Source organism: Gracilinanus agilis, chromosome 2 (assembly GCF_016433145.1).
Source record: "Gracilinanus agilis isolate LMUSP501 chromosome 2, AgileGrace, whole genome shotgun sequence".
Lineage (NCBI taxonomy): Eukaryota > Metazoa > Chordata > Mammalia > Didelphimorphia > Didelphidae > Gracilinanus > Gracilinanus agilis.
The window spans coordinates 59,493,948-59,520,023 of record NC_058131.1 but is presented as its reverse complement, the minus strand read 5'-3'; the positions used below and the strand labels follow the sequence as shown (position 1 = coordinate 59,520,023).

General features: G+C 41.5%; 1 protein-coding gene across 1 annotated transcript in view; it reads left to right on the top strand.

Annotated features, from left to right (window-relative positions):
* The window catches only part of ATP2C2 (ATPase secretory pathway Ca2+ transporting 2), a 113,741-nt gene that overhangs the window by 78,784 nt on the left and 8,881 nt on the right, over window positions 1-26,076 (top strand). Inside the window, exons 4-13 of the mRNA XM_044659408.1 lie at window positions 2,685-2,751; window positions 5,295-5,419; window positions 5,699-5,796; window positions 9,141-9,242; window positions 13,726-13,815; window positions 17,218-17,319; window positions 22,139-22,295; window positions 23,637-23,807; window positions 25,051-25,148; window positions 25,285-25,335. Of these exons, the coding sequence (XP_044515343.1) occupies window positions 2,685-2,751; window positions 5,295-5,419; window positions 5,699-5,796; window positions 9,141-9,242; window positions 13,726-13,815; window positions 17,218-17,319; window positions 22,139-22,295; window positions 23,637-23,807; window positions 25,051-25,148; window positions 25,285-25,335 (1,061 nt within the window). The remainder of the gene's footprint in view (window positions 1-2,684; window positions 2,752-5,294; window positions 5,420-5,698; window positions 5,797-9,140; window positions 9,243-13,725; window positions 13,816-17,217; window positions 17,320-22,138; window positions 22,296-23,636; window positions 23,808-25,050; window positions 25,149-25,284; window positions 25,336-26,076) is intronic.

The following is a 26,076-nucleotide window of genomic DNA, read 5'->3' as shown; positions in this document are numbered from 1 at the left end:
AAAGAAAGAAAGAAAGAAAGAAAGAAAGAAAGAAAGAAAGAAAGAAAGAAAGAAAGAAAGAAAGAAAGAAAGAAAGAAAGAAAGAGAGAGAGAGAGAGAGAGAGAGAGAATGAAAGAAAGGAAGAAAGGAAGGAGGAAAGGAAGGAGGAAAGGAAGGAGGAAAGAAAGAGAAAGAAAGGAAGAAAGAAAGGAAGGAGGAAAGAGAAAGAAAGGAAGAAATAAAGGAAGGAAGGAGGAAAGAGGAAAAAGAAAGGAAGGAAGGGAGAGAAAGAGAGGAAAGAAAGGAAGGAAGGAAGGAAGAGAAAAAGAAAGGGAGAGAGGGGGCAGCTGGGTAGCTCAGTGGATTGAGAGCCAGGCCTAGAGACGGGAGGTGTAAGAATTAAAATTTAGTTATTATAGCTATATATTAAAATATGTGGCCGCCAGGAATCAACAATTCAGGTTGATTCCGTAATTAAATCAGACCCAAGTCAGCATCGGGTTGAGGAGTTTATTTACAATCAGGTAGGCAAAGTAGGAATAAAGAGAAAAAGGGAGGTTAGAAGGCTAAATAAATGAAGCTGTAAGCCACAGGGCCCAACAGCCAGACAGGCAGAGTTTTGCAGAGTTTAGAATTGGCCCAGCTAGGCCAAGGAAGCCAGCCTAACTTACCCACGTGACAATACAGAGTGTAAGCTGTCTGTGGTCTCAGGAGATGCTTCTTCCTCCAGTTCCAGACGGCAACTGCCCCCACAGGAAGTTCACTCACTTACTTAAAGAGAATGTGTCTTTCATCACTTCCTGTGGTCCACCTCTAATTCAAATGGACAAATGGCAGTTTCTACATTGATTTGGACTGCCCAAAGGGCAGTCCCTTATTCTTGATTTGTTACTTATTATCACGTGTGGGTAACTCGTCTCCCCTCCCCACTAAGGGAGGTGGGAGTGACATCATTAGCACGCCTGGGTTGAGTAGATTTTTGACTATTAATGGGATCTGGCTAATTCTATTTACACAGAGGTCCTAGGTTCAAATTCGGCCTCGGACACTTCCCAGCTGTGTGACCCTGGGCAAGTCACTTTACCCCCATTGCCTACCCTTACCAATCTTCCACCTATAAGGCAATACACAGAAGTTAAGGGTTTAAAATTTAAAAAAAAAAAAGGGAGAGAAAGAGAGGAAGGAAAGAAAGAAAGAAAGAGAGAGAGAAAGAGAGGAAGGAAGGAAGGAAAAAAGAAAGACGTATTGATATCTTAGTGTTTCTGGTAGTTTATAGATTAGACTAGTTTACTTTAATTCCATTGTAACCACATGAGTTTTCACAAAATCTTCCCCACTCTAGTTCACATGGTGCTCATGCTATAATAATGAGGAGTCAGCATATCTCAAATCTGAGTCATACCCAAGTGATGCTTTGCTACTTGATCTCCAGCTACAGAACATGCTTTATGTGGTCTCTTTTTTTGCCTGGAAAGGGTTGAAAAATTACTGGTTACATATTCCACTTTGATGCCAATTAGTGAAATATTTAATAGGACATTATTATTCATCCACCAAGGTCCCACTTTGATGGCTCATTCTTATGTGGAGAGGAGCCCCAGTCTCTTAAAATAATGTACAAGCTTTGGCATATTGTCCTGAGCTAAAGACTGCCCTCATCAGTCGAGGGTTGACTACAAATGACTACAATGGCGGAACTGTTCTAGTCATGGAAACTCACAAAACTATCTACTGAGATGTGGAAGGCGTCATAGAGCTCATTAGTAAAAGGGCAGTCACACTGCAATATGGGTCCATGAAGGATTGATGGGTAAATATTAGATCCTATTGAACCCAGAGAAGGTAATATTTGCTCATGGCCACACAGCTAGTTAAGTATCAGAGATGGGATTCCCAAATCCAGCCCTGTGCCACACTGTCTTTCTAGAAAACACTATGTCAGATTCGGCATTATTATGATAAATAGTAAGCCCTTACAGGTGGTAATTACAGTATCAATAAGAGAAATCCTTGAGTTAATTACTGAGAAAATGCACCATTAAACAAATAATTTCCTCCCCACGGTGCTTTTTAATAATACTTTCCTGGGGCAGCTGGGTAGCTCAGTGGATTGAGAGCCAGACCTAGAGACAAGAGGTCCTAGGTTCAAATCCAGCCTCAGATACTTCCCAGCTGGGTGACCCTGGACAAGTCACTTGACCCCCATTGCCTATCCTTACCAGTCTTCTGCCTTGACTCCAAGACGGAAGGTAAGGGTTTAAAAAAGAAGAAGAAATAATACTTCCATTAGCCACCCAAAGCGGGGAGTGGGGTGGGGTACTGTGCCACATCCTTGAACTGCATATCTCTTGCCAGGATCCTGTCAGTGAGGGCAGACCTTCCTCGGATAATGTCGTAGGCTAGTGGGACCAAAGGCCCCCATTAGCTGGCCACCTTGCAGCTCTCCCACAAAGATGGCAGATTATAATTTTTTATGAACGGACAATGAAGCCCTAGTTAAGAGAATGGGCCATTTCTTGGCAAATGGAGAAAATAGTATGTTATTATACACTTCTGTGCGCGCGCACGCACGCGCGCGTGTGTGTGTGTGTGTGTGTGTGTTTCCTTGCACTCGTTTTTATAAACTCCTCAAGGAAGTGCGTTTTCTAAAATTCCTACAACTTTTCCAGAATGTTACCCATAATCGTCTTTGTTTCTCTACCAGGTTTAATTATGCTCATTGGCTGGCTTCAAGGAAAACAAATTCTCAGCATGTTCACTATCGGAGTGAGGTAGGTAAGAGGCTGCTCCTTGGTTGCTTATTTGGGGGTCAAAGAACCAACGGAGAAAGGCTGGGCAGAATGGAAAGGAGGACCTCGGAGGTGCGCCGTTCATCCCTCGTCTTGTTCTCGGGGCAGTGGGTGGTACGGTGGATGGAGTCAAAAAGACTCATCCTTGTGAGTTTAAATCTGGCCTCAGACACTCACTAGCTTTGTGACTGTGGACAAGTCATTTTACCCTGTTTGCCTCAGTTTCCTCCTCTGTCCATTGAACTGGAGGACATGGCAAACCACCATGGTCACTTTGCCGAGAAACAAATGGCGGTCACAGCAACAACTGGACAACAGCAGAAAGCCCTGCTTTTGCTATGGGAAGAAACCCTCCGTGAGGGCTTCCTCTTGCCATAGTATTCATTCATTCTTCCTAAAGTTCCATTCAGCATTAACCACAACAGTGTTAGGGATAAAAGGACCCGAAATAATATATCGCCTAAAACAGTCCCAGTGCATTAGAGACAGAAGGAAGCAAACTTGCCCGGTGTCACACAACTAGAAAGTGTCTGAGGCTAGATTTGAACTCAGGTTTTCCTAACAAGGTCCGGAGCTCTGTCCTCTGCACCAGGGCAGGTTGGAAATTAGGACTACAACTCTGAGGAAAGGCTGAGCCTAGAACCAAAAAAGCTAAGCATCTTCAGCCTTAAGGTAGATAACGGATTGCTGTGAGAGTGACTAAATTCCCTGTGAGCGAGGAAGGGAAAAAGAAGGAAAAATGTGAGGGAGCCCCCATTTCTAGAAGGGGAGAGGATGAAGAGGAACCTCCGAAGAAGATGCTGGAAGGTTTTTTTTTTCTTTTAGTTATTGGTCTCCTGATTTTAAAAAAAAGGGGAGGAATGAACAAAATCCTGTTATTTATCACCAAGAATTTATTAATTAGTATTAATGAATGAATGAATAAACACCTTCTCTGGGTCAGGTTCTGAGCCTTCTCTTCTAAATGGCTTTTATAAGAGAACTCAGAAGTGGTTCCTGTTCTGCTTCTCATTGCTGTATCCTAGTAGAGCTACCCTATGAACACTCTCTTTCTACCCAATTTTTTAAAAAATGAAAAAAACCTGATAACCTTCTGCAAATGTTAGCTCTGCCTGTCTTATCAGCCTTTGATAGAGAACCCCAAAATGATTCTTGACATTGCCCCAGAAATGCGGGGCCAGGCCCCACAATCAAACACAGCCAGCGGTGGTAAGCTGCTTGTTTATTTAACAGGGAGCTCAGTGTCCCCTTATCTCCTGAGGTCAAGGATTGCCGTTCACATGGCATGGGGCAACACGGAGGCATAACGGCTGAATGAGCCTCTTGTTTCACTTAAATTACGCCCTCTCCATCCCACAAGACAAATAACTCTCGGAGGCACCCTGGGAGTTGACAACACCAGGTTGCTGGTCACCTGTGCGACTCTGGGTAAATTTTCTCTTGGGTAAATAAGAATATTGGACAAAATCATCTCGGAGGGCCTTTCCAGCCCTAGAGTTTTGTGACTCATTCTTATCTAGCGCCATCTTTACCCTAGTTTTCTTTTTGTTAGAAAAACCCTTACCTTCTTTTTTTAAAAAAAAAAAAAACCCTTATCAATACTATGCATTGGTTCCAAGGCAGAAGAAGGGTAAGGGCTAGGCATTGGATGTTAAGTGACTTCCCCAAGGTCACACAGCGAGGAACTGTCTGAGGCTAGATCTGAACCCAGATCCTGGTGTTCCATCCACTCTGTTGAACCTATAAAGTTAGTCTTAACCTTGACGTTAGTCTACCTTAGTCCAGTTGCCATTCTGCATCAGCAAGAGGAGTTTTACTCCAAGATCTAGAGTTAGAAGGAACTTCAAGAGGCCAGCTGGAACAGTCCAACCATCTCATTTTATAGATAAAGAAACTGAAGCCCAGGAGGCTGGGACTTATCCAAGGTCATATAGGTAGTAAGCCTCAGAGAGAAGAGAACCTCAAGTTTTCCACACAGATAAAATCAGTCCAAAGAAATCTGTCTAAAAGAAAAATAACAAATTATGCGTCAGCTAAGAGGGCTTAGGGGGACTTGGGGGAGAGGGAAAGAACATGAAATATGTAACTAGGATAAAATATTCAAAATTAAAAAAATTTAAATTAAAAATTAAAAAAAGAAAAGAAAAATAACAGAAAAAGAAAAAAGGGGAAAAAATTAACATGTCTCTAAGCCTAAGGTTTACGGAGTATTTTTAACCTTGTGAGATAGTACAAATGTTACTCCTGTATATATGGAAACCGGGGCCTGAAGAAGTCAGATGACTTGTCCAAAGTCACGCCGCTTCTAAGAGTAGAGGCAGATGTGGGGGAGAGTGCAGGAGGGTACTGAGTTCTTAAGGCTGGAGGGACACCGCCCTGAGGAGAGAACAAGGCATGGACTATGGGCAGGAGGGTGCCAGGAGTCAACTTCACCACCTTGCCATTCTGTGGGTCCTCAGTGTGGTGAACAGCATCCATGACACGCAGTAGCTAAAAGATGACCACCATTTACCATTTCGATCCAGCCTGGCCGTGGCCGCCATCCCAGAGGGCCTGCCCATCGTCGTCATGGTGACGTTGGTTCTCGGTGTCCTGAGGATGGCAAAGAAGAGAGTCATTGTGAAGAAGCTGCCCATCGTGGAGACGTTAGGTGAGGTCTCTGCCACCCCCAGAGTTAACACAAATGAGCCCGTCGTACAAACTCATTCTCTGAAATTGTGACGGCCGGATGGGCCGATTCTCCTCGAAAGTGAAAAACATCATCCTCCGCCGTTCATCGGGTCAGTGTGTCCGGTCCAGCTGGGCCTGTGCGGTGTAGAACGTGCCGGACGCTCCGGCATCCGATGGACACTCCTTTAGCGCATCGTCGTCCTGAGGCTTGCTTCACGATCTGCTCCGTCCATTCTCACTGGAAATTTTCTCCTGCCAGGTTGCTGCAATGTTATCTGCTCAGACAAGACAGGTACCCTGACGGCCAACGAAATGACAGTAACTCAGCTAGTAACATCGGATGGCCTCCGGGCAGAGGTAAGCCTAATACCAATTTATATGGCACGGAACAAGAATGGGACCTGCTTATGCTCTGTCCATTGCCACGACAAGGACTTGATAAAAGGAAGCATGGGACAGTGGGGAAAGTACTGTTTCTGGAGTTGGGAGGACCTGGCTTCACATCTGGCCTCAGATACTTCCCAGCTGTGTGACCCTGGGCAGGTCATTTAACTCTTTTTGCCAAGCCCTTGCCCTTCCATTGTTATTAATTCAGAAAGTAAGGGAAGAAAGAACAAAGGATAGAAAAGAAGGAAGGAAGGAAGGAAGGAAGGAGAGGAAGGTAGGGAGGGAAAGGAAGGAAGGAAGGAGGGAAGGAAGGAAGGAAACAAGGAAGGAAGGAAGGAAGGAAGGAAGGAAGGAGAGGAAAGGAGGGAGGGAAAGAAAGGAAGGAAGGAAGAAAAAAGAAAGAAAGAAAGAAAGAAAGAAAGAAAGAAAGAAAGAAAGAAAGAAAGAAAGAAAGAAAGAAAGAAAGAAAGAAAGAGAAGAAAAAAGGAAGGAAGGAAGGAAGGAAGGAAAGAAGGAAGGAGAGGAAGGGAGGGAGGGAAAGGAAGGAAGGAAGAAAGGAAGGAGGAAGGGAAAGCAAAGCAAAGCACTAGGCCTAGAGTCAGAAGGTCTATGTAGGGTCGTTGTCCCTTTCACCTGCTTTCTATGAAACCTTGGACAAATCACTTGACCTCTGAATCTTAGTTTTCTCATTTGTAAAATAAGGATAATAATAGTTAATTTCTACCTTACATTACTTACATGACTACATACTCAAAATGAGATAATATCTATAAAGTTGCTTGTACTGTATAGCACTGACATAATACATATCAATACATAATATAAATATAAATACATCTCCCAACCCCTCCTCAAACTATTAAGCGAGGTCCCCAGAATAAACCTAGTTCCTGCTCTTCTCAGGGTTCTAAATATAATTAATGCAGAGGGGCTAGGAGGGATGTACGTGGTTTCCAGTACTATAGATCATGAGCCTCCATCCAGTATGTGGTACTGCCAAGGCAGTAGCTGTGGATAAAATGCCAGTCCTGGGGTCTGGAATGAGTTCAGATCTAGCCTTAGACGCTTACTAATTCTGTGACACCTAACCTGATAGCCTCAGTGCCCTTATCTATAATTCTGTCAGCACTTAATAAATGTTTGTTTCTTTCCTTTGTTCCCTCTCCCCTACCATGTATATATATCATTTTCCAGTTAATGTCTCCCCAGTATCATTTATTCAGTTAACATAAATTTAGCTTTTACAAACAGGTATTTACTGAGATATAGCAGGAGATGGAATATAATCCCCATGCTAGACCAAAAGTAGATTCTCTTATACCATCTTTTGTTGTCATTCAGTCATTTTAGTTGTGTCCGACTCTTCATGACTCCATTTGGGGTTTTCTTAGCAAAGATGTTGGAGTGGTTTGCCATTTCCTTCTCCAGCACATGTTATAGATGAGGAATCTGAGGCAAACAGGGTTAAGTGACTTGCCCAGGGTCATACAGCTAGTAAGTGTCTGAGCCTAGATTTGAACTCAGGAAGATGAGATTTCCCTAGTCTAAGCCCAGTGCTCTATCCACTGCATCATATAGCTGCCTATCTACCAAATGAGTCCCTGGGAAAAGAGAACTCAAACTTCTAGGGGTTGCTAGAATCATCACCTACAGCAATTCAGTCCTGGATGCAGCATGGCCAATGGGCAGGCAGTTCTCTTATTTCCTTTCATTTTATTTATCTTTATTATCTTTCTTGGATTTAGCTACTACTGTTACAAGCTTAGGTTGTTTAGGGGCCCGCTGATGATTCTTCTAACCTTTTGAAGCTTACAAGTTCATAAACTGGTATCTCCAATACTCATTCACTTAAGATCAGGAAAGAATAAATGCAAAACAAACAAAAGAAACACTATCAGTTCATGTGTTCATGGCCACATGGTAGCTGGCTAGAAAGAGAAGGTAACATTTGCCAGGAGAAAGACAGACACAGACAGACAGAGACAGAGGGAAAGGGGGAGAAGGGGAGAGGGAGAGACAGAGACAGAGACACACACACAGAGACAAAGAAGAAGGGAGAAAGGGAGAGGGTAAAGGAGAAGGAGAGGGAGAGGGAGAGGGAGAGAGAGAGGGAGAGGGGGAGAGAGAGAGAGACAGAGAGAGACAGAGAGAGAGAGAGAGAGAGAGAGAGACAGAGAGAGACAGACAGAGAGAGAGAGAGAGAGAGAGAGAGAGAGAGAGAGAGAGAGAGAGAGAGAGAGATATTGAGATTTGGTGTGTTCAGGTCTTTTGTATGCACCCTCAGTTTTAGCTTTAAATACCACGTCAAAAGGCAATTTTGTCGCTACATAGTAAGCCAACAGGAAACAGTAACAGACTGCCTTACTCTGTTGTGCATCCTTAGAAGGAGGACCACTAAACTTTTGCATCAACTGGCAGCAGACAGATAATATTGCATATACTGTAAGGACTGGAACCTCACTGGCCAGTCCCCTGTCAAAAAAAAATTATTAAATTCCTACAGTGTGCCAAATACAAAATACCATGTGGTACATGAGTTTAGATGATGCAGAGCTCCCAGGCCAAATGAGAGAAATGATATAATTATTGATAACTCGAATACACAGTATTATAGGATAAGTGCATTATAATGTTGTAAGACAATGTGCTGGGGAATTTTTTTTTGTCCAGATATATGACTTCCACTGCAGATGCGCAACTATCCTAGAAATTATCATCTTAAAAATTGCCTGAGTGGGGCAGCTAGGTGGCTCAGTAGGTAGAGAACTAGCCCAAAGAGGGGGAGGTCCTGAGTTCAAATCTGCCTTCAGACACTTCCTAGCTGTGTGATCCTAGGTGGGTCATTTAACTCCCATTGCCCAGCCCTTATTTTGCTCTTCTTTCTGCCTTGGAACCAACACAGAGTATTGATTCTATGACAGAAGGTAAGGGTTTAAAAAAAAAATGTTGCCTGGGTACTGAGCAGTCCATTAAGCACCTTGCACAGAATCCCACAGTTAGGATATGTCAGAGGCCAGGTTTGTCCCCGTATCTTTCTGACCATCTAGTTATCAGCTATGGCAAATTGCCTCTTATTTATTATTAATGGCAAAAAAAATAAAAATCAATTTTTATGTGTGGTATTTCAAGTGGAAGAAATATGGGGTTGATAATTCAGGAGATCATGCATAAAGTCAGGGCGCAGCCAGAAAACCTTTGTATTGTCATCCATCATGTTTGAATGTCCCACTTTGGAAAATCTGGGATTTAAGGACATGGCACAAAGGCCAAAATGTTGAATGCGTGGTGCCTTAATGAATAATTCTCTCTTGTAGGTAAGCGGCGTTGGGTATAATGGAGTAGGAACTGTGTGTCTTTTGCCATCACACGAAGTCCTAAAGGAATTTTCCAATGTGTCAGTGGGGAAATTAGTAGAGGTAAGTGTTAAAGGGAAGTAGAGGCGAACACTGTCCAGAGCTGGGAAATAGGGTGATAGAGTGGGAATTGCACTGGACACAGTGTCAGGAGAGTCAGGTTCGAATTCTAACTCTCCTACTTAGTATTTGTCTGACTACAGGCAAGTCAGTTCCCCTCTCTCGGGCAGCTAGAGGGATGGAGGCAGAGGATAGAATGCTGAGCGGCTCAGGTCAGGAAGACCTGAATTCAGATCAGACTTCATGAAACGAGTCTGAACACCCAGAGAATCAATTATTGGAACCGATTTTTATTTATTAATCTATTGATCAATTAAAGTATCTCCTGGCTGGGACAGACTTCCCTAGGGGAAGCTGCGCCAGACTGAAGTTACAGGCAGTTTTTATAGGGTTACCTACGTGGAAAATACAGTGTCCGCTTCATTAGCAGAGTGACGATTGTTTTTTTACAGAATCTCACCAAATGAGGGATATAGTCTTGAAGTTATTGAAGCACATCTTATCTAGCCAGATGTGTCCTTAACATTTAAGTACGGGACATTCCTTATCACTTCTATCTCTATGCCAGATGGATCCTCACCTCTTCAGGGCAGGATCACCTTCCTGCAGCAGCGTCCTATGTTGTGGACTAACTGTCCTTTGAGAAAGCATGTTTTCAATGTCCATAAGAAAATCATGCCTTTCTGACTAATGTTAACTGCCTCAATTTACTCCATTTTAAGGCACTATCTGTGGGACCCTGAGCAAATCATTGAACCTGTATTTGCCTCCATTTCCTGAACTTTAAAATGGGGCTAAAAATAGTACCTCCCTCCCAGGGTTGTTGTGAGCATCAAATGAGATCATTGAAATAAAAATAGTTAGCATAGATAGATAGTGCCTGGCATCTAGTAGTCATTATCTAATTGTTCCCTTCTCTGATCCCCAGTTTCAAACTTATAAAATTGGGTTAATAATATTTGTTTGGAAGACCCATTCTTAGCCGACTCATTGGTTGAAGTCTTGATGGGTGAGAAGCGATGGGATGCCTTTGACCAGGGAATCAGGGTTTCAATTTACAAAGAAGATCCTTAGGAAGCCCTCAGGACTGGATCTGAGCTGGGATGTCCTCCTCCTCTCCTCTCTCAGTCCTCTTCAGGAAGCCCTTCTCCGGAGAATTTCCCAGAATCCTCTCTGGTCTCAACTGCCAGTAACTGTCACCAACTGTCAGCCACTCCTTCTCTGGCTCCTTTTGTCCCATCCCCCTTGCACAAATCCCATCCTTACACTTCCCTTCTCTGATCCCCACTTTCAAACTTATAAAATTGGGTTAATAATATTTGTATTTTTTATCTTTAAAGTTGTTATAGAGAAGGCACTTTGTAAATATAATACTGGGGCAGCTAGGTGGCTCGGTGGATAGAGAAGTGGGCCTGGAGTCAGGAGGTCTTAGATTCATCTGACCCCAGACACTTCCTAGCTTTTGTGACCCTGGGCAAGTCTCTTAACCCCGACGGCTTAGCCCTTACCATTCTTCTGCCTTGGAACCAATTCTTATTATTGATTCTAAGAGAGAAGGTAAGAGTTAAAAGATAAAAAAACTCACTACCTATGTAGCCTTCACCAAATCACTCAACCATTCTGGGCTTTCCTTATCTGTAAAATGAGAACATTGGACTAGGTTATTATTAGTAATAACCACAATTATTGACACTCAGGGCTTGAAGTTTCTAGTGTATTTTATGTGGATAATTTCATTTTATCTTTACAAAGCCACAAAGTAGACAATGCAGGTATTGTTATCCCCCTTTTATAGATGAACAAATTGAGGCCAAGGGAAGTTAAACAACTTGCCCAGGGTCATATAGCTAGGAAGTGCCAGAACTCCTGTCTCCCCTGTTCCCGAGCCCAGCTCTCCGGCCACTATAGTACAGTGAGTTCCAAGTTCCCCTCCAGGCAGATATTCTATGATTCTATGAACCAAAAAGTGCTTTAGAGAGGGCAGCTTGCTGGGGTAGTGGATAGAGAGTCAGATCTAGGGTCGGGAGGTCCTGGGTTCAAATCTGGCCTCAGATACTTTCTAGCTGTCAAATTAACCCCATTTGCCTAGCCCTGGCCCTTCTGACTTACGAGTTATTATTAGGACAAAAGGTTAAGGGGGGGGGGGAAGTCTAAACTAATAGAAAAACCACACTTTATTCCCTACAAATCCTGAGAATGAATGGAAAGCTACTGATGAAAGATTCTACACTAAAGTCCATGTGGACAACCCACCAGGTATTTTCAAAGTCAAACAATTGCATGCCTGATTGTTTCCTGTATGGGTGTTCAAACAACAAATTTTTAGCAAGTACTTATCGTTGGCCAAGTACTGTGGCACCGTGCTGGGCACTATAGATGCAGGCTATAAAGACAGGAATGAAAAGTCCTTCCCTGCCCTCAGCACATACACTTGTAAATATAATATGTCTGAGGCCATTTGGGTTAAGGAGGCACAGGTAGTGAGGAGAAATCTGGAAAGTCCTTATGGCGGAGGTGGCCTTTGAGCTGGATTCGGAACTAGGGATTCTACGAGGTGGAAATATGGAGGAAGAGCAGCGAAGGCATGAGAGGGAGCCTGTGGAAAAGCATGGAAATAGTTGATACTTAATGGAATATATTGTGTCAGAAATAGTCAAAGGGCCATTTTGGCTGGACTCTAGAAGGCTCCAATGAGGGGCAGCTAGATGGCACAATGGATAGAGTGCCAAATCTGGAGTTGGGAGGACATGGGTTCAGATCTGGCCTCAGACACTTCCTAGCTGTGCGACTCTGGGTAAGTCACTTAACCTCATCTGCCTTGCCCTTCTTTCTAAGAATTATTGCTGGAACAGAAGGTAAAGGTTAAAAAAAATACAATAGAATAATGAAGGTAAGAAATAATCTTACAATAATTTTGTTAATTAATCATTGACCCAGTTAATCACTTCTTTTTGCTAATTACTATTTAATTTTATCATCTGGGGTCAGGGAACAGGGATTCTCATTCTCTTCACATCCGAAGGCTGGAAGCAGATTGAAAAGAGTTTTTTTGAACCAGAGGTGTTTTATGAGATCCTAGACCCATTGGACCATAGTAAGAAGAGGAGTGATGTGGTCATACATGGGCTACCATCACTTTGGAATCTCTGGGGGATGAGAACTGGGGAAGAGAGACACTTGAGGATGGGGGACTAATGGGAAGGATATAATAGTAACCTATGTGAGAGGTGATGAGAGCCTCAACTAGGGTGGTGGCAGTATAAGTGGAGAGGAGTGAAGTGGAGGGATTTCAGGAGACATCATGGAAGAACCAATGAGCTTTGGTGACTGGATCTGTTGGGTGAGAGGGAGATTCGATCCCAGGGTTCAAGCCTGAGTAATTACAAGGATGGTGGTGCACTCAGTAGAAAGAGCAAAGTTCAGAAAAGGGGTCGATGGGGAGGGGAAGGTAATGAATTTAACGCGTAGAGCAGAGATTCCCAAAGTGGGCACCACCGCCCCCTGGTGGGTGCTGCAGTGATCCAGGGAAGTGATGATGGCCACAGGTGCATTTATCTTTCCTATTAATTGCTATTAAAATTAAAAAAAAAAATATATATATATATATATATATAATTTCCAGGGGTGCTAAGTAATATTTTTTCTAGAAAGGGGGTGGTAGGCCAAAAAAGTTTGGGAACCACTAGTAGAGTTTCAAATGGCTCCTGGACATTCAAGGTGGAGATTCCATCCAGTAGCTGGTGAGACAGGACTGGTACTGAGGAGAGACCAGGGTTAGACACAGTGATCTGGCAGTCTTCTTTGTAGAGCTCATGAGTAAGTCCAGGGCCAATGATGTGAGTGATCACTGGGTGGAGAGGAAAGAGGAGAGAGCTCAAGGCAGAGCATTAGGAGGAGGCAAGACGTTGTGGATGATCCAGCAAAGGAGACTGGCGAGAGCAGTCTTCTAGTTAGGAGTGTCAAGACTCAGCAGTGTCATGAAAACACAGTTCTCTGTCCTATCCACGAGAAGTTTGCTGAAAATGTGAAAGGCTGGGGTGGCTCAGTGGATTGAGAGCCAGACCTAGAGGCAATTGGAGTTGAGTAACTTGCCCAGGGTCACACAGCTACTAAGCATCTGAGGCCAGATTTGAACCCAGGTCCTTCTGACTCCAGGTTTGGTACTCTATCTACTGTGCCTCCTAGCTGTCCCTAGGAAGTTTTCTCTATCAACCCAGACTGGGAAAATGGAAATTACATTCTTAGAGACTTCTCCGGGACCCTGAGAGGCAAGATGACTTACCCAATCCCAGAATTATTACGTGTTAAACCCTCTCCCCAACATTAACAACTCCTTGACACGAGAGAAGAAAAATCCAGTCTCCGAAGTTATAGCAAAATGTCATCTATCAAAGTTTCCCATGCCTGGGCCTGAGCTAGATTGGGCTCTGAGAACTCAACTGAATATTCTGCTTAAAAATAAGAAGTGGCAATTCTTGGCTTTCAGGCTGGCTGTGTGGCAAATAATGCTATGATCACAAAGAACACCGTGATGGGCCAACCCACAGAGGGAGCCTTGATGGCCCTTGCAATGAAGGTAGGTAGAAGGCTTTGGTTTCTTTGTGTTTGGTGCTCTTCTGGGGACTGGATTGTTTGGTCAGACTAGACCTTGGGGGGCCATTTATACATAGAATGGAATGCTCATTTCATGAGAGAAGATGGCACTGAACAGGTGTAGACAGCATGGATGTGGACTGACTCCTCCTTTGTCTTCTTCCCTTCTCTTTCCTTTCCGCTCTCTTCCTTCACTTCCCTCTTCCCCTGCCCCCTCTCCTCCATTAGTCCATGAAAGATATCAAGTTTCTGAAGTATAATTGTAGCTATCGGGTCATGTCATGCTAGGTATTCTATATATTTATAGCTAATAGGTTCCTACACCTTGAAGTTAACTCTTCTGTAGTTTCTGGTGGCAGTGACTAGTTCCTGGTCTTTCATCATTATAGTAAAATTATTTTAACAATTATACACATGACTGCCATTTGTTCAACATTTAATCCAGTTATTTCAGTGAGTTTGGGGCCTGTTCCTCAAGTGCTCAAAGAATGTTTATCAATCTTTTCCCTTCTTTTTGGAGTCTGGGGACATTCATCTTTCTGTAGTTACCTCAGAATGATGGGCTCTATATTTCTTAATATTGTATGGGTTTTTGATACGGTACTTTTCCAATCTCTTATAGTCAGTCCATCATACAATTCTAAACTTGTTCATTAAGACTGGCATTACATAGATATCAATTGTTCTTAGTGTGTTCTTCTCATTCATTTAAAAAAAAACAAACTTCTCCATACCTCTTAGAAACATTGTCTCCAAGGCAGAAGAGCGGTAAGGGCTAGGTAAGGGGGGTTAAGTGACTTGCCCAGGGTCACACAGCTAAGAAATGTCTGTGGCCATATTTGAACCCAGGACCTGCCATCTTTAGGCCTGGCTCTCAATCCACTGAGTCACCTAGTTGCACCCCCATTCACTTTTGATTTCAGAATGTTAGCAAGGTTTTTTCTATATTTGATATCTTAATGTTCAATGTGCCTTGCATGGAAGTGGCCATTGACTAAACATTAATCATGTCTGAGGGACTGATGACAAAGAATGCTGTTTACTTCCAGAGAAAGAACTGTTGGAGTCAGATGCAGATCACAGCATTTAAGCTTTATTTATATTTATTTAATGATTTAAGCATTAGCAGACTTAAGCTATGGTCTTGTTTCTGACAACACGGGGCTCAGGGCAAGCTGTTACATATCACTGTCTCGTTTTCTGTCTCACAAAAAATGGAACAAAATATGTGTATACCAGACAGTGGTAGTAACGGTGGATTGGTAAGTATGGGGGGGAGGGCTACCTTTGCTTGATTTACATCTTTATAGAGACAGCTTGGTTATTGTTGGTGTTCCTGACTTCTGGAGGGAAATACATTTTTTTAATATTAAAAGAAGAGTCATACATTAGTTTTTTTACAATTTTGGGGGGAGTTGATTTTATATGAGTTTACTCTTACAACAATGAACAAAAAATGGAAGAATGTTTTGCATAATTCATGTGTAACCCAGATCAAATTACTTACCATTTCAGAGACTAGGGGAAAGAAGGGAGTATTTGGATCTTATAATTTCTGAAAACGTACATTGAAAATTGTTGTCACATGTAATTGGAAAAATAAAATATCTTCGAACAAAAAAAGAAAAATAATTATTATATCTGAGAACAATGGAAGATGAAGGAAGGAAATAGAGTCAGAATAGAAGAATAGGACAAGAGAGTGATGGAGAGAAAATGGGTGAAAGCTAACAGAAGAAAGAGAAAAGGGTGAAGGGTGTAAGGGAAAGAAGGGAGAGAGAAAGTAAAGAAGAAAGAGAATTAAAAGGTACCTACCATGGAGAATTCTACTCCTTTGCCTGCCCCACCTGATTTCTCTCTCTATTGCCCTATTGGAATTAAGTTTAGAATTGATCCCCTTTCTATAAATACTTTAGGGAGCAAGAAAATGGTGGCATAATGCCATTACATTAGCCGCCCTTCCCGCTGAAATGACAAGAGTTGATTTCTGCAAACAATTACTTGTAACTTATTCAGCCCTTTTCAAATACTTCAGAACACTATTTTAGAAATCCTCTAGTCAAATTGGAGAAATTCAGGCATTCGCTTGCTCAGCAAACATTGGTGAAATATTATATCCTCCGCACTGTACTAGAATCTTTGGGGGTATGAGGGAAAGGATGCAACTATGAAGAAAATTGAGTATCTGCCCTCACACACAGTCAGAATTAGAACTCCTGTCTTCTAGGTCAAATCATCAAGCTTTGGGCCCACCTCAGATTAAATGTGCTTCTGTAGGAAAGAAAGATGGTCATAAAAACACACATACCACTTACGATTCAGAGACATAAGGGGCCTCAGGGAGCTTTCAATTACACTGAAATGATAAGATCCAGATTGTCTCTCTTCCTCTCTTTCCTCCCTGTTCCCAGAACTGGCAAGCAATTTGAACTGGGTTATACATGTATTATGTAAAACATATTTCTATGTTGAACATTTTTGTAAAAGAATAACCATATAAAAACAAAACCCCAAAACAAAAATGCAAATAAACTAAAATGAAAAAACACATGCTTTGATCTGCATCCCTGCTTAGAGCAGTTCTTTCACTGGCAACTCCTATAGCAACTCCTTTATTTTAGAAATGAGGAAACTGAGGATTAGAAGAAAAATGGCCAGTCACATAGCCAGTAAGTAGAAGAGCTGGAATTTTAACCCACATTCATCCTCTTTGTTCCAGATTCAATGAACTTTCAATCAAACTCTTTAGTAGAAACCAGGATGCAGTCTTCTGGTAGATAGCATTTGTTCTAGTGTATTTCCACATTTGCAGTTTACTAAAGGCCTGTCTCAATAAATTGGGCTTTTTTAGAAACTCAATTTAGGAATTTAGAATAGAATGTAATCTATTACCTGTCACACACAACTTTGGGAAATTGTTGAATGGAGAATTCTAAAAGCGTACCTCCTCCTTTTGTGCCTTTCTTCCCCAAAACTACAATAAATCCACAATTAATTTATAGGATTTATCATGGTCAGACTTTTTAAAGCTGGAAGTTATTAGCAAGTCTATGAGGCTCTGTCATTAGGATAAGATTTTAAAATCTAGGAAAGGGAACCTATGAATGACAGAACGACTGCTTTAGATCAAGTCATCTTCTTTTTTTTTTAGGTCAGCTTTTTTAAGACCCAGAATAAATAGTTAAGTGCATTGAAAAGGAAAGGGGGGGAGGAAAGAAAGAAAATGGCCTTTCTTTATCTCCAGGAGCCAAATGCTTTGACTTCTCATCTATGTAAGATGATTTGGATAATAAAGAATTCAACTTTTTAGAGTTTTGCCTCCAGATTCATTTGTAATGATCCTTTAAAAATTGTTTTCCAACATCACATTTTTTCATTATTTTAGATGGACTTGAGTGATATAAAAGATTCCTACATCAGAAAAAAAGAGATTCCATTTAGCTCAGAAAAGAAGTGGATGGCGGTAAAATGCAGCCTTAAAAACGAGGTAATATTTCTGTTTTCTTCAAATTATGAAAAGATATAGGAATGAATATAAAGTTTCCAGAATATATTTCTGTTAGCTACCACAGAGGAGAAAGTTGTCTATGAGGATCTGATACTGTGATAGTGATTCCCTTCTGGTATTCGGATTGGTGTGGATGGGGGAGCCAAAGATGAGGAAGATGCCACTTCCTGCTGTCACAGATCTGGCTGTCTAAGGGAAGGTGAGGACTGCTGTGACTCTCAATGTGGGCTCTCTAATGGGTACCGGACCTATGTGCTTAGAATGACAGAATGGGAGAGTTAGAAGGGACCTCATACACCATCTAGTCCAACCTACACCTAAACTCTAACCTAGTTGACCAGGATCCAGACCCTACAAGAAGACCCTGAAAGAAGAAAAACCCACCACCTTCCAAAGCAGTTTGCTCCATTTTTGGAGAGAAGTCTAATTGTCAGGAAGTTTTTCCTGGCATTAAAACTTTAATTTGACATTTTAAAAACTTCTACTCTTTGCTCTATATTGTGCTGGAGGGGCCCAAAGAGAATGAGTCTAATCCCTCTTCCACATGACAACCCTTCAAATAATTGAAGACGATTAGCATATCCCCCAAGTCTTCTCCTGCCCGGTACCTCCAATCCATCTTCCTATGCTAAGGACGTAAGGCCAGTCATCATCCCCTGGGAGGGCAACTCTTCAGGTTATCCATTTTAAAATCATGGTGGCCAGAGGTGAAGGCAAGAACTCCAGATGAGGTCTGCTAAGGGCACCATCCAGTGATGCTGTCACCTTTCTGTTCCTAGAAGTTGTTCCCTCCTTAACATATCCTCAGATTGCATTAGCTTTTTTGGCCACAAAATCATAGAACTGTCTCATATGTTGCTTACAGTTCATTAAAGCCTCCTGATACTTTTCAGATCCATTTATCCATGCCTCCTCCATCTCATATTTGTGAAACTGATTTTTGTACTCAAGTACAAAACTTTATACATATCCCAAATGGTCCAGCGCTTTGGCCGGTCAAGATCCTGTCTCTATCGACCGGAGGACGACACCACCTATTGTACCTCTGTCAAGGTACTGGTCCAGTACCAAACATGGATCTGTGGATCCCTCCCAAAGGACTCCCTGCCATATGGACATTCAACCATTAACAAATTCTCTTAAGAGTCCAGCTATTCTTCCATTTATGAATCCATCTGATCCATATCTCTCCATCTTCTTTACAAAAACAGGAGATATTTTATCCACTGCTATGCTAAAATCCAGGCAAATTATGTCAACAGTACTCTTGCCATCTATGAGATTATCAAATTCATTAAAAAAAAAAAAAAGAAATGCAAGTTTGTCTGGCATGACCAGACTTTGCTGACGCTTTGCAATCGACACTTTCATTTCTAGCTATTCACTCACCCTCTCTTCCTAGAATTTTCCCTAAGAATTCAAGGTGAAGGTCCTGATCTATGGTCTGAAGACTCTGTTCTCTTCTCTTTTTTGAAAATGAGAACTTTTACCTTTAGCTCCTCTTTCTGTTCCTGTGGCTTCAATCACTTCTTTTCTCCTTCCACTGATGTTCACCCAAAAGCCCTCCCCTAGAGTTCCCTCCTTCTCACAGCTTCTATGATTATTGATTTGAGCAAATATCTCTGATTAATGGTTGAACAATTAAAAGTTCTGCCCTACAAGCTTCAGTGAATTCCTGTTGCCTCTTGAATAAAATACAAACCTTTTAGCTTAGTATTCAAGAACTGTCAAAATCTGTTTCTAGCCCAATTTTCTATTCTCAGTTCACAGGATTCCTCTTCACATACACTTTTGCTCCACTGGATGACTAATTGTCTCCCATCTTATCGGTGTATTTATGCAAGTCATCTCTTTTTCTCCTCTTCTGTAAAGTGAGGGAGCTGAATGAGATGATTCTCAAGTCCTTTCTAACATAATTCAATTATGAGTTTTAAGCTCTAGAAAAAAAAGATGAAAGAATTTCTGCTGTTAGAAGTCAGGGGATCCTCCCTTAAAAAACAAACAAACAAACAAAAAACACAGACACAGACACACACACACACAGACATACATACCCACTTATAGTTTTCCCTTCCAAATCATGACTTCCCCTCATCATGGTTTTGATCTATGGCAGGTCAGCATAAGGAATGATAATGAGGATTTGGGGGAAGTTTTGCAGAAGCCGCAGAAGACAAGGCCAGCAGATGGCACAGAAAAGTTTAGAAACTCAGAAATGAATAAAATAAATGTAAAGCATTATATAGAAACTTATTTTATCTTTTAATACCACAAATAGACACAATTTCTTTTATTGTAAACACCCCATAAAAGAAAAAAAAAATTCAGACTTCTTCTCTGGTATGGAGGGACAAAAATTTTCCAGATTGTGGGGGGTGCCATTCCCTTACTCTCCATGTGAAATATATATATATATATACACATATATACACATATATACACACATATAAATATATTCTTGTGTGTGTGTGTGTGTGTTTTCTACTACTACTTCAGGCCAGCCAGCCTGCCTACATTTCAGGCAAAAGCATTCTCCTCTCTGAGGATGTTCTCATGTCATCTGAGATTCTGGGACTCCTGGTTGTCAGGTGGATACTCTAACTGTGGGTTTATTTATATGAAGGACCTCTTGTTTTTAAAGGAGCAAAAACAACCTGTCAGGAGAATATGTAGTCTAAGGAGGCCCTTTTAGAGGCTGGGAGTTTCCTGTGCGTGATCATAGTTTTCCTCAACAAGACATACAGATAGAAAGACAATCCGAAGCCTTTAATTGCTCTGGGAGGTCATAAAGACATACTGACAGATCGCAGATCTTTCCTATTAAGAGATCATCTCTTAAAGGGCTTCATTAAAAGCATATCTTATTTCATTTGGGGGTAACTGAGTAAAGCCAGATCTTCTCAGTTCTTCTTTCATCTCACTTCATGGGGCACTTTAGTCATCAGCTCTGTGGGGCATCCTTCAATGCTTCCCTCTCCTGTTTTGGTGTAAAAAGGCACTGCCTTGGGGGCAGCTGGGTGGCTCAGAGGATTGAGAGCCAGGCCTAGAGATGGGAGGTCCTGGGTTCAAATCTGGCCTCAGACACTTCCTAGCTGGGTGTCCCTTAACCCCCATTGCCTAGCCCTTAACCACTCTTCTGCCTTGGAGCCAATACATAGCATTGATTCTAAGATGGAAGGTAAGGGTTAAAAAAAAAGACACTGCAGATGTTTTTTTCACTTTTGCCATGCCTACCTCTCCTGCATGACCTTGGCAAAGTCACCAGTCTTTTGATCTTTCATTTCTTTATCTGTAAGATGGGGCCATTACTTGCTATACCTAGCTCACAATCCTGTTGTGAGGAAATTGTTTTATAAGCTATAAAAGTTACAAAAAAGGTGAACTATTGTTAATATAATTCATATTATTATATAGCCCTTTATAATTATATTAATGATGCTTCAAAACCTTGTGGATTCATGCTCCACAAGGACCTCCATCACTGGATTCTCTTTCAAGACCCCCTACCTCTCTCCTACATTATGACAAGACATTGGCAACAAATCAGAATTTTGCCACCAGTGTTTTTCAGTCTTCTTCAGTCATTATACAGAATTCTACTGAAAGCAGAGTCCATGCTCAGCTCTCTGCCATATGGAGACCCACCATCATGGTATCATGTTAATATCGTTCGAGCCTCGGCAATACTGACCCATCCAGAGGGTGTGAGGAACACACTTGGTCCTACACAAAAGGGCTAATATTTTAAGTGGAGACTTTGTGGTCAATGAATCCATCTTAAAAAGATTTTTTGTTCATTTGAATTTAAAGTTGGTCATTGTTCTTGTCAAATGATTTTTAAAAAAATAAAACTGGAAATCCATTTGTTATTAAAAAAATAGATCAGAGAATGTTTTGACAAATCAAATATAGGTACTAAGAGATTCATTTCATCAGCTTTTAACTTGTTGGTGAGGCTGAGCTACCTGCCAAATTCCATTGTGCACAGGGTGGTGGGAAGAATGCCAAACTGGGTCAATTCTAGTCATGATTCCACTACTAATTAGCTAATGATTTAAAGGAAGCCATTCTCTCTTCCTAAGACTCAGTTTCCTCATCTGTAACATGGGAGGGTTAGAATTAGATCATCTCTGTGATCCCTTCTAGCTTTAATATTCTATGTTTTTATTTATCCAGTAAGAAAAATACTGATGCCTGCTGAAGGCTAACCACTCTCAGGTTGTCACCCAGAGCAATAATTAATGATGTGGGGGTGCCAATACCCTGGAGAAGTCTGTCTCAGAATCCTGCGCTGTCATTTCATCCCTGCACACCCAGCGTAGGAGCGCTATAGAAGCCGTCCCATTTCATTCTCCTGTCTTCCCTCCCACCAGAGTCCCTGAGCGCGCTAACCTCCTTCCCCTTCAGTGAGGAGGGGGCTGAAAAAAAAAAAAAAAGATTCTTCCTGCTCTAGACAGGGAAACCTGGAAAGATTAGAAAAGGAGTCAGAGAACTGGAGTTCTAATCCCAACTCTGCTTCTAATGCTGGGTAACCGGAGGGAAGTCACTTCCCTTTCGGGGCCTCTCTTCTCCCACGTATAAAATGTTGGGGTTGAATTAGGTGATCTGTGAGGTTCCTTTCGAACTCTGAAATTCCCTGATCCTACCTATGACCCACTGGTTAGAGGGAGTGAGTCCTGGAATAGTGAGACTAGTGCTGCTTTTTGTGTTTGATTTTAATTTGTAGAGAGGCACTGTAAGCTGCTCAGAGAATTGCTTTGGGGATTGTTGGAGGTTTTCTTTTTTTTCTTTCCCTAAGGAACAGGAAGAAGTTTACTTCATGAAGGGAGCTTTTGAAGAAGTGATTCGATACTGCACCATGTATAACAATGGGGGGATCCCCCTCCAGCTAACTCCACAGCAGAAATCCTTCTGTTTGCAGGAAGAGAAGAGGATGGGTTCCCTTGGTCTGCGGGGTCAGTCACATACAGATCTTTAAGTGTCCATTTTGCTGTGTTATCTCAANATGCCAGTTTATTATTATTATTATTATTATTATTATTATTATTATTATTATTATTAATTATCTGGGACCTTGGACTTCAGTGTCCCACTCTGTAAAATGAAAGGACTGGACTACTAGATGGTCTCCAAGACCTTTCTGAGCTCTGAATTCTCTGACAGCTTCGTCCTCTGATTTCCTGGCTGACCTCTTACAATGATGACCAATATGGAAGTATGTTTTGCATGATGATATACAGATATAACGTAGATCAAATTGCTTGCCATCTCTGGGAGGGAAACGATTTGGATCTTATAATTTCAAAAAATATAGGCTGAAAATTGTCATCACATAATTGAGAAATTAAAATATTTTTAAAAGATAAAGCATTAAAAAAGAAATATCACAATTTACATACATATACTTATATATAGGCAACTAATAATATCAATGTCAATCAATACACAGATAATAAGTGCTACAGGGTTGGGAGGAGAAAAGAGACTTCCATAGGAGATCAGGAAAAGCTTCATAATGGAGGAAAAGCTAGAAGCTCTGTTTTGGAGGATGGGTCACGGTGGGAAAACATTTTCATCTGATCCGAATAATAACCTTAGTAATTTAGGTACTATGGGTACATATTAGGGTTAGGGAAGAAACTGAGTGCCAGAAAATAAAGGGATTTGGAATTTGAACTTGGGACTCTCCTTGAAACCAATAATTGGTATCTATTCTTTAAAAAAAAAAAAAAAAAAAAAAGACAACAAAAACCCTTATTTTTCATCTTAGAATCAATACCAAGTATTGGGTTCCAAGGCAGAAGAGCAAGAAGGGCTAGGCAATGAAGGTTAAGTGACTTGCCAGCTAAGAAGCATCTGAGGCCATATTTGAACCCAGGACCTCCTATCTCTAGGCTTTCCTTTCTATCCACTGAGCCACCAGAGCTGTCTTTCATCAATTCTAAGAAAGAAGGTAAGGTTTTAGGGGGGGGGAAGTATAATGATAGAGCCAGGGCTCAAACTCAGGTTCTTTGGCTTCAAATTTAGTGTTTTTCAAAGAAGATGAGTACCGAGCCTCTTTGCAGCATCTGTTACATACATGGCATAGTCATCCGTTTTGCAAATATTGATTAAGTACATACAGCCTTGTGCTAGTCCTGGGAGGGAGGAGGAAAACAAAAATAGAGAGAACCCAAGCCCTGCCCTTGTGGAGCTTCCCGTCGAAAATAATCGAAGGTACCAGTGGTTCTTGAATTATCATGGCAGCTCACTGACAACTGGCCTTATTTCTCCCCCCTTTTTCCTTGTATTTCAAGTGCTGGCTCTCGCTTCAGGCCCAGAGCTAGGGAAGCTCACATTCTTGGGCCTCGTTGGAATAATTGATCCTCCAAGAGTGGGGGTGAAAGAAGCAGTCCAAGTCCTCTCCAAGTCAGGTGTGTCGGTCAAGATGATAACGGGGGATGCCCTGGAAACTGCTCTGGCTATAGGTAAGAAACCAGGGGTGTTGGGCTTCTCATTGGGAAGAACACACAGGGCCATTTTAGCAAGAAAATGAATCCCTTTTTATTAGCCATTGGTTTGGGTACCGAAGACACTCCTGAAAGAATTCAGCAGAGTAGAAGGTGGCTAGGTGGCTCACTGGCTTGAAGAACCAAGCCTAGACATAGGAGGTCCTGGGTTCAAATGTGGCCTTGGACACTTCCTAGTTATGTGACCCTGGGCAAGTCATTTAACCCCCATTGCCTAGCCCTTACCACTCTTCTACCTTGGAACCAATACTTGGTAATGATTCTAAAAAGGAAAGTAAGGGCTAATTTTTTTTTAAATGTATTATTAAAGGACTCCTGCTTCAAGTGATGCTTCAGATCTTACTATAACCCCAAAGGCATTAGCTTCCTTTGGCTCCCACCAGCAGCATGATAAATAAGGATCTATTATTCATACATCACAGCCTGCTTAGTCTTTCCTCTGAGATCCTGAAGATTTGGGAAGACTTAGACAAGAACATCAGCTTTGTGCTGTATTTATATTCCCAGATGTAAATAAGCAATGTCTCCAAAATTAAGCCTTAACATCATGAATCTCTAGGATATTGCTCTATGGGAGGAATGAAAATATCCCCAAAGGAGGGAAAGAACACGAATCTTGCCTGTAACCATGTAAAAATATTCTTAATTAATTAAATGAAATTTTCCAAATTAAAAAAAATAAGCAGCAACCCATCTCCAAAATAAAATAAAATATCTAGAAAATATTTAGAAAAAAAAAAAAGAAAGAAAATATTCCCCAAAGAAGATAAGCTTGTCTAGCTTCAGAAACCCTGTGGCCACATACTGAATATATAAAGTGTTTTGTCCTTCAGACTAGAAGATGAGATGATCTGTAAGGCCTATTCCAGCTCTAATATTCTGTGATTTTCTAGAAAATCACATTCAGCTCCCTGGAAATAGTGAAGATGGGCATCAGTATGACAGAATGCCTCATGTGCTTTCCAGAAGAAAATTTTAACATAAAAGTCTATTATGGGTGACTCTAAAGGTTGTTTAAAAAAAAAAAAATCTGTCTTCCATCAGCTGCCTGTAATGAAGCTGAGCTTGAATTCAGAAAATGTCTAGTGGGGTGGTAGAGACAATGAGGGAAGGATCTAGGTGAAGGCCCAAAGGAGGCTCATCAAACTCTTGGTAGGACCAGTCCAGAGAGCACGTCACTCAGACCGATTTTTGTTTAAAGGCAGAAACATTGGCCTGTGCAATGGGAAATTAAAAGCCATGTCGGGAGAAGAGGTGGAGAACCTGGAGAAGCCTGAGCTCTCAGCCAGAGTCAGAAAGGTAATAACCCTTTTTCTGTGGCTGTGTGTATGGGATTGTCGGGGTGGGGTGGGAGGAAAGCGGGGAAGCCGCTGGCAATTGGGACTTCTTTTCAGAGTCATGACTCTCTTTCTCTTTTTTCCCCTTTGTTACTCAGGTGTCAATATTTTTCAGGACAAGCCCAAAGCACAAACTCAAAATAATAAAGGTATGCCCTGAACAAGGAGGTCCAGTACAGGGCCAAGAATTGGGTGGGATTATAACTCACACAGCACCTGCCTTCATGTAACTCAAGATTCTGTTGGGGATATGCCACAGATATTGATCACTGCAGTACAAAATATATTGATCGATATATTGCTTACAATCAGCAGAGAAGAGAGATGACCAGCATGTTGATTTCAGGGAGATTATACTTCCAGCCATGGTTGTTTATGAAAGCCATCAACTAAGTTGGTTGTTTTTTTTAAAAAACTTTTACCTTTCATCTTAGAATCAATACTGTGCATTGGTTCCAAGGCAAAAGAGCAGTGAGGGCTAGGCAATGGGAGTTAAGTGACTTGTCCAGGGTCACACAGCTAGGAAATGTCTGAGGCTTGATTTGAACCCAGGACCTCCCATCTCTAGGTCTGGCTCTCCATCCACTGGGCCACCCAGTTGCCTCCCATTGACTAAGCTGTATAGGAAATGAGTACCATTTTGTGAAAGTATGGATCTTTGAAGGACATTTAGTGAGCCTGTTTATTTATATATTTAAAAATTATATTTATGAAATTATTTCTAAAAATATATTTTCTATTAAGATGGTTTATTCCACAAAGAAATTATGTTAACTCATTTGATGGTGGGGGAAAAAAAGTTGATGGTAAAAATTTAGTCAATCTCTCTACTGTCAAGCACATGGTATTTTTTTTTTTATTTTAAACCCTTAACTTCTGTGTATTGACTT